We start from the raw sequence: 11,123 nt of genomic DNA on the forward strand, positions 1-11,123 counted from the left end.
GCCCAGCTAATTTTTTTTTTTTTTTTAAGTAGAGACAGGGTTTCACCATGTTGGCCAGGATGGTCTCAATCTCTTGACCTCATGATCCACCCGCCTAGGCCTTCCAGAGTGCTGGGATTATAGGTGTGAGCCACTGCGCCTGGCCCCCTAATTTTCATATTTTTAGTAGAAATGGGGTTTCACCACGTTGGCCAGGCTGGTCTCAAACTCCTGGCCTCATATGATCTGCCTGCCTCGGCCTCCCAAAGTGCTGGGGATTATAGGCGTGAGCCACCAGGCCTGGCCAGTATTTATATATTGGTTTGCTAGGGCTCCCTGACAAAGTACAGTAAACTGAGAAATTTGTCTCATAGTTCTGGAAGCCAGAAGTCCAAGATCAAGGTGTCAGCCGGGCCACGCTCCTCCTCTGAGACTCCAGGTGGAATACTTTCTGGCCTCTTCAGCTTCTGGTGCTGGCCGGCAACCCTTGGGGGACTCCTCAGCTTGCAGCTACATCAGTCCTATCTCTGCCTTTGTCTTCACAAGGTGTCCTCTGTATGTCCTGTCTTCCCTTGACATGTCCCTCTTATAAGGACACCAGTCATATTGGATTAATCAGGGCCCACCCTAACAACCTCATCTTAATTTGATTACCTCTGTAAAGACCTTATTTCCAAATTAGTCTCACCAGCAGGAAGTCAGTGCACTGCTGTCCAGATGGATTTCTCAGGTAACTTCCCAGATCTAGGGAGCTGTAGAATCTGCAGACTGGGGACCCATTCTCACACAGTTCTGCTTGTTTCTGCCTCTCCGGCGGGCTTCCTTTCAGGAGCGGGTGATTCCAGTTTTCCACCTTGGCTGAAATCCCTTATGACCATTTGCTGCTGTGTGACTGACTGCTACCTCCAGAACGTGGCCATTTCCACTCTGCTGGAAGTGATAAACCATTCCCAGTCCCTGGCTCTTGTCATTGAAGACAAGATGAAACGCTACAAGAGCTCTGGACACAACCCTTTTTTTGGCAAGCTGCAGATGGTGACGGTTCCTCCCATTGCTCCAGGGATATTAAAAGTCATTGCAGAGAAAACAGATTTCTATCAGGTATTTCCCACTGGGAACACTCTTCTTACAGCCTCCTTCTCCTCCTGAGCTAAACTCAGAACTGTATTGCTGGGGATGGGAGCAGTGGCCCACTTCTCTGGGAGTGATATTCCTATAGGGCACTGGGCAGAGGCAGTAGCCTTTGGTCTTCTGAGACTGCCTCTCCCAGCATGTAACTTTCACCCTCCAGGCAAGCTGTGGTGAGAGCAACTGGAGCCCCAGTATTCTGGGCTTGCCGTGACTGAGTGGAACCCCTGTGTGGGAGTGGGGTCTGGGTGGAGGCAGGGAGCCCATGACTCCTCCACTGCACTTGCCTGGATTTAGTCTCTGCCACATCCAGCAGAGGGGTGGGAAGGTGATGTGCTGGTGGCCTGCCCCTCCCAGGAGGTGCAAAAGCCCTTGACTGGGAGCTGGGGAAAGAGAGCACCCTTTTTCTTGGCCACATGCACTAGAGTGGATAGTGACGTTTCCATGGAGGTGAGCTCAGGGAGGAAGGAGATGATGAGCAGGTCATGGCCTAAGTGCCGTGACTCTTGCTGCTTTGACTGAAATGTAGTAGATTTTCCGGAATAAATGTTTCTTTATTTCCTGAATGTCCTTTGGATAATTTCCAGACTCTAAATGGTTGGTTGTTGTTGATTTTAAAATAATTTTCACCAGTTATGGTTGTGTTGCTGGGGAGAGGGTCCGTCTATGGAACTCCTCACATCACTCAGCTTTGGTTCCATGAGGTGGGACCCCATCTATGGTGTCAGGTCCTGGGGGGAGCTTTTACCTAATTGCTCATTGAGTGTTTTTGTTTTGTTTTTTTTTTTTTGAGGCAGAGTCTCACTCTGTTGCCCATGGCACGATCTTGGCTTACTGCAGCCTCTACCTCCCAGGTGCAAGTAATTCTCCTGCCTCAGCCTCCTGAGTAGCTGGGACTACAGGCACCTGCCACCACACCTGGCTAATTTTTGTATTTTTAGTGGAGGTGGGGTTTCACCACATTGGCCAGGCTGGTCTCAAACTCCTGACCTCAGGAGTTTGGGAGGCCCACCTCAGCCTCCCAAAGTGCTGGGATTACAGGCATGAGCCACTGTGCCCAGCTGCTCATTGACTTTTGTATCACATTTCCCCTTCCTGCTAGAATTGAGTAACGTTAGATCTTGAATTGATAGAACTTGAAACCAGGACTGGAACCGCTGTAAGCAGCAGTGATCAAGCAAGTGTCATCTTGGCCCTATGTAGCTTAGAGATCAGAAAATTTGGCACATTTACATTATATATAGGCACAGGGAAGAAAAAAGAAGAAAGAATTGAGACCATGAATCTTTGGAAAGGTACTCATAGAATAAAAATGACAGTAGTAAATACATTCCTTTTATTCTGGGGAAGTGACGGAAGCTTTTCCAAGTTCTTTTTGAAGCCTTGATTGTTATTTCATTTTCATGTAGTACATATTCAAGTACCTACCACTTGCCTGGCACTAGAGCATACTTTTTTTTTTTTTTGAGACAGAGTCTAGGTCTGTCGCCCAGGCTGCAGGGCAGTGGCATGATCTAGGCTCACTGCAACCTCTGCCTCCTGAGTTCAAGTAATTCTCCTGCCTTAGCCTCCCTAGTAGCTCGGACAACAGGTGCGGCCGTCACACCTGGCTAATTTTTGTATTTTTAGTAGAGACAGGGTTTTACCACTTTGGCCAGGCTGCTCTCGAGCTCCTGACCTCAAGTGATCCTCCCGTCTCAGCCTCCCGAAGTGCCTTAAAGGGGTGAGCCACCACACCTGGCCAAGAGCATACTTTTTTTATTGACATGTAATAATTGTACATATTTATGGGTACAATTTGATATTCCTACACATTTATACATTGTGTAATGATCACATCATGGTAATTAGCATACCCATCACCTTAAACATTTATCATTTCTTTGTTGTGAAAACATTCAAAACAGTCTCTTCTAGCGATTTGAAATACAGCATGGCCGGGCACGGTGCCTCAAGCCTGTAATCCCAGCACTTTGGGAGGCCGAGACGGGCAGATCACGAGGTCAGGAAATCGAGACCATCCTGGCTAACATGGTGAAACCCCGTCTCTACCAACATACACAAAAAACTAGCCGGGCGAGGTGGCGGGCGCCTGTAGTCCCAGCTACTCGGGAGGCTGAGGCAGGAGAATGGCGTAAACCCGGGAGGCAGAGCTTGCAGTGAGCTAAGATCCGGCCACTGCACTCCAGCCTGGGCAACAGAGCGAGACTCCGTCTCAAAAAAAAAAATAAATAAATAAAAGAAATACAGCATGCATTACTGTTAGCAGTAGTCACTCTACCGTGCCATAGAGTACCAGGATTTATTCCTCAGAGCATACTTTTATGTACTATACAGTTCTTGAGAGTTGGGGACAGCGGCAGCTAGTGCCTGTCCCTGTTGCAGATGCTGGAACTAGAAACACAGCAACCTCACCCATAGCCAGGATGTGCCCCCAATTCTCAGACTCCAGACAGGGCTGTTGTCTGATCTCTGTTGTCTGATCTTTCAGCCTTTTTTTAATCCCGCGGAACAGCTCACATACCAGAGTTCCTGCTTCCCACAGTGCAAACGAGAAAAGGTCAGATAGCCCAAGGGTGCCCTGACCTTTCTTATCAGGTAGTGATGGCAGGTTTCAGATACCTAAGACAACATCCAGAACAGGGGAGTAGAGTAAAGTTTAAACATGTGAAGGAAGGCCCGGTGCAGTAGCTCACGCCTGTAATCCCAGCACCCAGCACTTCAGGAGGCTGAGGTCTGCTTGCTTGAGCTCAGGAGTTCGAGAGCAGCCTGGCCAACATGGCAAAACCCCATCTCTACAAAAAAAAAAAAAAAATACAAAAATTAACCTGGCATGGTGGCACACATGTAGTCCCAGCTACTTGGGAGGCTGAAGTGGGAGGATCATTTGAGCCCAGGAGGCAGAGGTTGCAGTGAGTTGACATTGTGCCACTGTGCTCCAGCCTGGGGCACATAGTGAGGCCATGTCTCAAAAAATATATATGAGGGAGTAGGTATGGTTTCGTGATCAGCATCAACTCTCAAAAACCTTGCAAAAAAAAATTTTAAACCTTCCAGAAGGGAGTCTCTTGCACATATATTTGCCATAGTGACAGCAAGGAAGTGGGGAGGGGTCTACTTAGTCAAAAAGTTTAATATCAGAATTCAATTGTAATGTGATTGTTGGAAATCACTTTCCCTTAGAGAGAAAGTAACAAAATAATGGTTAGAAGTTTGAGCCAGTCAGTGGTTAACTTGATCTGTGCAGAGAAAGACGGTTTTATTAAGTAGAAATAAATGGGCCAAAAAACAGTTATTTGATCTAAGGTATGCCTAAAATACTCCAGTCTATGAGATATAAACTTCATATAGTCTGTGAAGTATAAGAATGTCTTTAGAAATTTCCCTCCCAGAAGTGGGGACCAGCCCTCCTTCTGGGTCTCACCCTTGTTGGGGCAGGCACACTGACTCCTGCTCCCTGCCACTTGGCAAGGGGCTGTAGCCCTTTGCAGACCCTGTATGTTTAATGAGCTCAGTTCAGGGCTGGGAAGATGGAGGACGCAATTTGGGGGTGTAATTAGTGTCTTGAAAGTGAGGCAGGCACCTGCCACAGCGTTGTGCACAGAAAAGGGAACAGTCAAATTAGTGGAATTAAAGCTGACAGGCGTGGCTCTTCATCCATCCTCTGTGGTAACCAATTTGAGCAAACCCCAGAGGTGACCAAGTGCTATGGAGCTGAACTCCAGAATGAGTGATCTTGACAACCACTGTAAATTCACCAAACTCCCTACAGGGCGCATCTGTGGATTCCCCAGCACCTGCATAGGGTGAGGCTCGGTACCTGCCTGTTGAAAGAATGCTTCAACCCCTCTGGTCCAGTTTCCCGTTAATTCCCTTTCTGAAAGTAATGTTGAGATCTAGGCAAGAGCTGCAGTGTTCTTGGCCAGAAACCTCCAGGTTTGACCTCCTATAACATTGCCTGCTGCCCGGATGACTTTGGTGGGTCTTTTCTTTCCTTTTCTTTTTTCTTTTTTCTTTTCTTTTGTTTTTTGAGAAGGCCCAGGCTGGAGTGCAGTTGCATGATCTCAGCATTTCAGCTCACTGCAACCTCCGCCTCCTGGATTCAAGCGATTCTCCTGCCTCACCTTCCCAAGTAGCTGGGATTACAAGTGCACGCCACCACACCTGGCTAATTTTTGTATTTTTAGTAGAGATGGGGTTTTGCCATGTTGACCAGGCTGGTCCTGAACTCCTGTCCTCAGGTGATCCACCCACCTCGGATCCCAAAATGCTGGGCTTACAGGCATGAGCCACCGCACCCGGCCTTTGGTGGGTTTCTTGCTTTATTTGATGATGATGTGTCTCTGGGCATGGAGGATTCTCACATGGCAAATATAGGTGAGAGCCAGTATGTCGGGGCTGGGACTGAGTGAGGAGGATGTGAGCGGATGCTGCCTGTGTTGACATGGTTCCCCACCACCTGCCTTTTCCTTGTCCCAGAGGGTGGCTCGTGTGCTTTGGAATCAGCTGAACAAAGAGACCCGGGAGCATCACGTCACCTGTGTAGAATTGTTCTACCGGCTGCACTGCCTGGCCCCGACTGCCAACATCTGCGAGGACATCATTTGCCACGCCCTCCTGGACCCTGACAAGGTGAGACTTTCTGGCCGCCACCTCCATCCTGCAGCACCCAGGCCCTTGTTGTACATGCGCTTGGCTGACTGACATCCATCCAGTCGAAGTCTTTCTGGGGCTGAGTGGACATCATGATTAATAAAATAAGCAGAGGTGTTCCAGGATTTCAATACTGGAAGGCCACTGGAAGCTTGAGCCATTCTTTTTACAGCCCTGAAAATGTGGTTTGTGACCATATTAAGGCTCACCAGGGAAACCTGCCCAAACTTGCTGTAAGGATTTGCATGGCTTCTGCAGGTGTTGGTGAAATAGGCAGTTGTAGGGAATTGATTGTCCCTGGAAGAACTTACTGAAGCAGGACGTGGTGGCTCACTATGGTGGCTCACTCCTGTAATCCCAGCATTTTGGGAGGCTGAGGTGGGAGAAATTGAGGCCGGGAGTTCAAGACCTGCCTGGGCAACCACAAATAAATAAGGCCAGGCACGATGATTCACGCCTGTAATTCTAGCACTTTGGGGGTCTGAGGCAGGCGGATCACCTGAGGTCAGGAGTTCGAGACCAGCCTGAGTAACATGGTGAAACCCTGTCTCTACTAAAAATACAAAATTAGCCGGGCATGGTGGCACATGCCTGTAATCCCAGCTACTCTGGAGGCTGAGGCAGGAGAATCACTCGAATCTGGGAGGTGGAGGTTGCAGTGAGCTGAGTTCGCACCACTGCACTCCAGCCTGGGCAACAGAGTGAGATCCATCTCTACCAAAAATAAATAAATAAATAAGGCCAGGTGTGGTGACTCACGCCTGTAATTCCAGCACTTTGGGAGGCTGAGGCAGGCAGATCCCCTAAGGTCAGGAGTTCGAGACCAGCCTGGGCAACATGGTGAAACCCTATCTCTACTAAAAATACAAAATTAGCCGGGTGTGGTGGCACACGCCTGTAATCCCAACTACTCGGGAGGCTGAGGAATCACTTGAATCTGGGAGGCAGAGGTTGCAGTGAGCAGAAATCGCTCCACTGCACTCTGGCTTGGGTGATAGAGCGAGACTCCGTCTCAAAAAATAAAAAATAAAAAATAATAAACCAATGTTTTAAAAATATATATTTTATTGAGAATTTATTGTCCTGGATCTCCTTTACAGTCTGTTGTGTGTCCTCATTCTTTAAGACACTTGGGGCTGACACTTGCAAGGAAGCCACGCTCCTTTGTGTTTTCCTTTGGCTACAGACCACAGGGGTGACCCTGGACTCCAATACTGAGCTCTGAGTGTGCTGCTGTGTTAAAGTGAACAATCAGAGAGAGAGGACACAGGTTCTCTTTTTCCTTCTGGCCAAATCAGTCAAAGGAGAATGCAGCATCTTTGCTGTGGTTACTGTCAGTTCTGCTGAAGACTTTGATCTGTTGTTTAAATGGGGTTTATGGTGACTGAAGACAGCGGTCAGTTATGAAACCAAGTTCCTCACTCCCATTTATTTCCTCATCAAGGGTACAAGGCTGGAAGCTCTGTTTAGATTTTCCGTGATCTGGCACCTGACAAGAGAGATCCAAGGCAGTCGAGTAACATCTCACAATCGCTCCTTTGACAGGTAAGGCGGTCTTCGTTATGATCTACCGTTAACTCTCAAGGAAACTCCACAGAGGTTCCTGCCCAACATGTGGGGCTGGGGAGGGAGAGGCGCATGCAGTTGAAAACATGACCCCTATGGCCGGGCACAGTGGCTCATGCCTGTAATTCCAGTACTTTGGGAGGCCAAGCCAGGTGGATCACTTGAGGCCAGGAGTTCAAGACCAGCCTGGCCAACATGGTGAAACCCCATCTCTACTAAATATATAAAAATTAGCTGGGCATGGGGGTGGGCACCTGTAATCCCAGCTGCTTGGGAGGCTGAGGCGGGAGAATCGCTTGAACCCAGGAGGTGGAGGTTGCAGTGAGCCAAGACTGCGCCACTCCACTCCACCTGGGTGACAAGAGCGAAACTCCATCTCAAAAAAAGAACACCTGACCCCTGCTCATGACCCCCCCCAAGCACAGCCAGTGGTTCCCATAAACAAGTGAATTTCGGCCAGACACATGTGAACACGTTAGGAATTTTCTTAATTTGTTTGGGATGTGAGGAATCCTGGCATACCCCAGAATCACCTGTGCAGCTTTTACAACATGCCCCTACGAGGGGACTTTGCAGGGAGGTCAGATGGCCTAAACCTCCCCTGGGGGAGTGACCACAATTGGTGTGTGTGCTTGTCCCGTCACTGACTCGTGCTGAAGAGGGGAACTTGATTGCAGCCCATGCTACTCCACATTGTTTTTCCCGAGTGCCTCTGAAACTCGAGGCATGAGGCCAGGCACTCAGCCTTAGAGACGCCAGCTGATTCTGATGCCTGGGGCCCAGGCCCGGACTCAGATATATAACCCATTTGGGGTTAGGCCTGAGCATTGGGATTTTAAATGCTCCCACTGGTGATTCCAACATGAAACCCAAGTGGAGTCCCCCTTGTCCTCATCCACTTGGGTCTGGAAGTCCAGCTTGGGTGAAGCTCCTGGGGGCCCTGTGTTGGGTGATGCCCTATGCCCAGTGTCCGCCATGGTGCCTGGCACATAGGGGTGGCTGCGAGCAGACTCACTGGTGTGTTTCCCACCGCAGGTCCTTGTTCGTCGTGCTGGACAGCCTGGCCTGCACGGATGGCGCCATCAGCGCAGCAGCCCAGGGCTGGCTGGTGCGTGCACTCTCCCTCGGGGACGTGGCTCGCATCCTCGAACCCGTGCTCCTGCTCCTGCTGCAGCCAAAAACCCAGAGAACCTCCATCCACTGCCTCAAGCAGGAGAACTTGGCCGGTGAGCAGCCTGCATGGGACCCGAGGGTGAGGGAGGAACGGGTCGGGGGACTGGACCTCAGTAGTGATAGTTGAGGGACTGAGGCTCACTAGGTAGTTTTATTAGAAGCAAATGGTGCTTTGTAAATTGTGAGGACTTGGACAATTTAAGGACCCAGTGATCTAGCACTTAGAACTATTAGTGAGTGGGTTTGCTGTTTTCACTGAAAAACCAGATTATTTTGTTATTAAGGAAAATTGGCCAGGCATAGTGGCTCACAACTGTAATCCCAGCACTTTGGGAGACTGAGGCAGGTGGATCACCGGAGGTCAGGAGTTCAAGACCAGCCTGGTCAACATGGTGAAACCCTGTCTCTACTAAAAATACAAAATTAGCTGGGCGTGGTGGTGCATGCCTGTAATCCCAGCTACTTGGGAGGCTGAGGCAGGAGAATCTCCTGAACCCGGGAGGTAGAGATTGCAGTGAGCTGAGATGGCACCACTGCACTCCAGCCTGGGTGACAGAGAGAGACTCTGTCATTCATAAATAAATAAATAAATAAATAAATAAATAAATAAAATAACTTTTATTTGTGAACCTTCAACTACAAGGTAAGTAGTTTATTTTCTCTCTGTGCTCTAAGATTCTTTTAGACTATAAAATCCTGTTAGTCAGATTATCAGAAATGAAGAAGAAATAAACCTTTCAGTTCAGAGAACTTCCAGAGGCATCTTTAACACAAATGTAAAAGAACATAGGTAGAAATTAGGAAAGAAAAGAAAAACTAAGCCTGATGAGTCAATTAAACGTCAATGATTAATACTGAATGCATTTTATGAACTAACATTACTTCCTACAATAGCTGTATTTAATGACTGCACAATTTTCTAAGGGATGGTTTGCAAACTTTGAGTGAGTTTGTTTAGCTTGAGGCAGAAATTTAAAAATAATAACAATAATAAGTACTGCATTCATTCACTCCAAGAAAAGTAACAGACAAGCTATAAGAAGGTTGTAGTGCCCTAGTCTAAGAAGTAAAAGCCAAGGCCCAGAATGTGGCAAAACAAGGGTTAAAAAGTAAAGAAGGGCCAGGCGGTGGCTCACCCCTGTAATCCTGGCACTTTGGGAAGCCAAGGTGGGTGGATCACGGGGTCAGGCCTGTGACCGTGACTGTGACCGTCCTGGCTAACACGGTGAAACCCCGTCTTTACTAAAAATACAAAAACTAAGCTGGGCGTGGTGGTCGGTGCCTGTAATTCCAACTACTCAGGAGGCTGAGGCAGGAGAATGGCATGAACCCGGGAAGCAGAGGTTGCAGTGAGCTGAGATCGCACCACTGCACTCCAGCCTGGGCCACAGAGTGAGACTCCATCTCAAAAAAAAAAAAAAAAGAAGAAGAAAAGAAAGAAAAGAAAAGAATAGCAAGTTTTCCTCTGCCTAGCAAGCTCACTTCAAGGATAGTTATAAGCTAACGCTGTTCGAGAAGTTGAAACCAAAGGAATAGACTCCAGACACCCCAACTCCAGAACAAGGGGTGTAGTAGAAAAGAAAGGACAAATGTCTGTATTTAGCCAGTTTTTGTTTTTTCTTTCGACGCAGCTACAAGGCCACCAGCTATGCAAGGCCACAAGTTATGCCAAGTCATCAGTTATGCTATAGATTACATGACCTGTCATATGATTAACTACTTTTGTTTTGCTTCTGTAAGCCTGCTTATAAAAACCCCGCCACTCTGTTCAATGCTCAGTTTTTTGGATGTGAATCCACTGAGCCAGTGCATAGCATAAAATAAACATCCTCCTGTTTTCCCATATCAGTCTCTCTAGTCCTCAGTTTCCCACAACAAGCTTGCTGGGTTATAAATATCCTGTATTTATCTCAATCTTTTTGTGTGTGTGTGAGACAGAGTCTCACTCTGTCACCCAAGCTGGAGTGCGGTGGCAGGATCTCAGCTCACTGCAGCCTCCACCTCCTGGGTTCAAGTGATTCTCCTGCTTCAGCCTCCTGAGTAGCTGGGATTACAGGCATGTACCACCATGCCCGGCTAATTTTTTTTTTTTTTTTTTGTATTTTTAGTAGAGACAGGGTTTCACCATGTTGGTCAAGCTGGTCTCGAACTCCTGACCCCCAATGATCTGCCCACCTCGGCCTCCTAAATTGCTGGGATTACAGACATGAGCCACCTCGCCTGGCTATCTCAATCTTATCTTACAGAGAAAAGCAGCCCATCAGCTAAGTACGCAGAGGTATATTAAATGGCTTCCTGTCTTTATAAGGCTCCTGGCCTAAACCTCTAACCTCTGGTTTTCCTTTAGGGGAAAAGCTGGCTGCCCTATCAAATAGGCCCTATCAAAGTTTATTGTTCCACATTGTAAGAAAGTAAAACTGAAGTGTAAACAAAGAACCTTCTTGAAAGTTTGGCTACTATTCATGGCAGCTACATTTTTTAGTATTTCTTTTCTATTTTAAGAGGAAAGCTCTATCTCCATAGTTCCTTGGGCTTTATTATTATTATTATTATTATTATTATTATTATTATTATTGAGACAGGGTCTCACTCTGTCACTCAGACTGGAGTGCAGTGGCACAGTC

At 47.7% G+C, this 11,123-nt stretch overlaps 1 protein-coding gene across 2 annotated transcripts in view; it reads left to right on the top strand.

Annotated features, from left to right (window-relative positions):
* Nucleotides 1-11,123, top strand: part of DOP1B (DOP1 leucine zipper like protein B) — a 122,853-nt gene that overhangs the window by 71,782 nt on the left and 39,948 nt on the right. For both annotated transcript variants that reach the window (XR_001887647.1, XM_017883968.1), the window contains exons 15-18: nt 809-1,080; nt 5,587-5,739; nt 7,205-7,305; nt 8,362-8,552. Coding sequence is in view for 1 of the 2 variants with exons in the window: in XM_017883968.1 (XP_017739457.1) it covers nt 809-1,080; nt 5,587-5,739; nt 7,205-7,305; nt 8,362-8,552 (717 nt within the window). In the remaining variant the exon portion in view is untranslated. The remainder of the gene's footprint in view (nt 1-808; nt 1,081-5,586; nt 5,740-7,204; nt 7,306-8,361; nt 8,553-11,123) is intronic.

This window comes from Rhinopithecus bieti, unplaced genomic scaffold (assembly GCF_001698545.2).
Source record: "Rhinopithecus bieti isolate Rb0 unplaced genomic scaffold, ASM169854v2 scaffold_13207, whole genome shotgun sequence".
In the NCBI taxonomy this organism is placed as follows: Eukaryota; Metazoa; Chordata; class Mammalia; order Primates; family Cercopithecidae; genus Rhinopithecus; species Rhinopithecus bieti.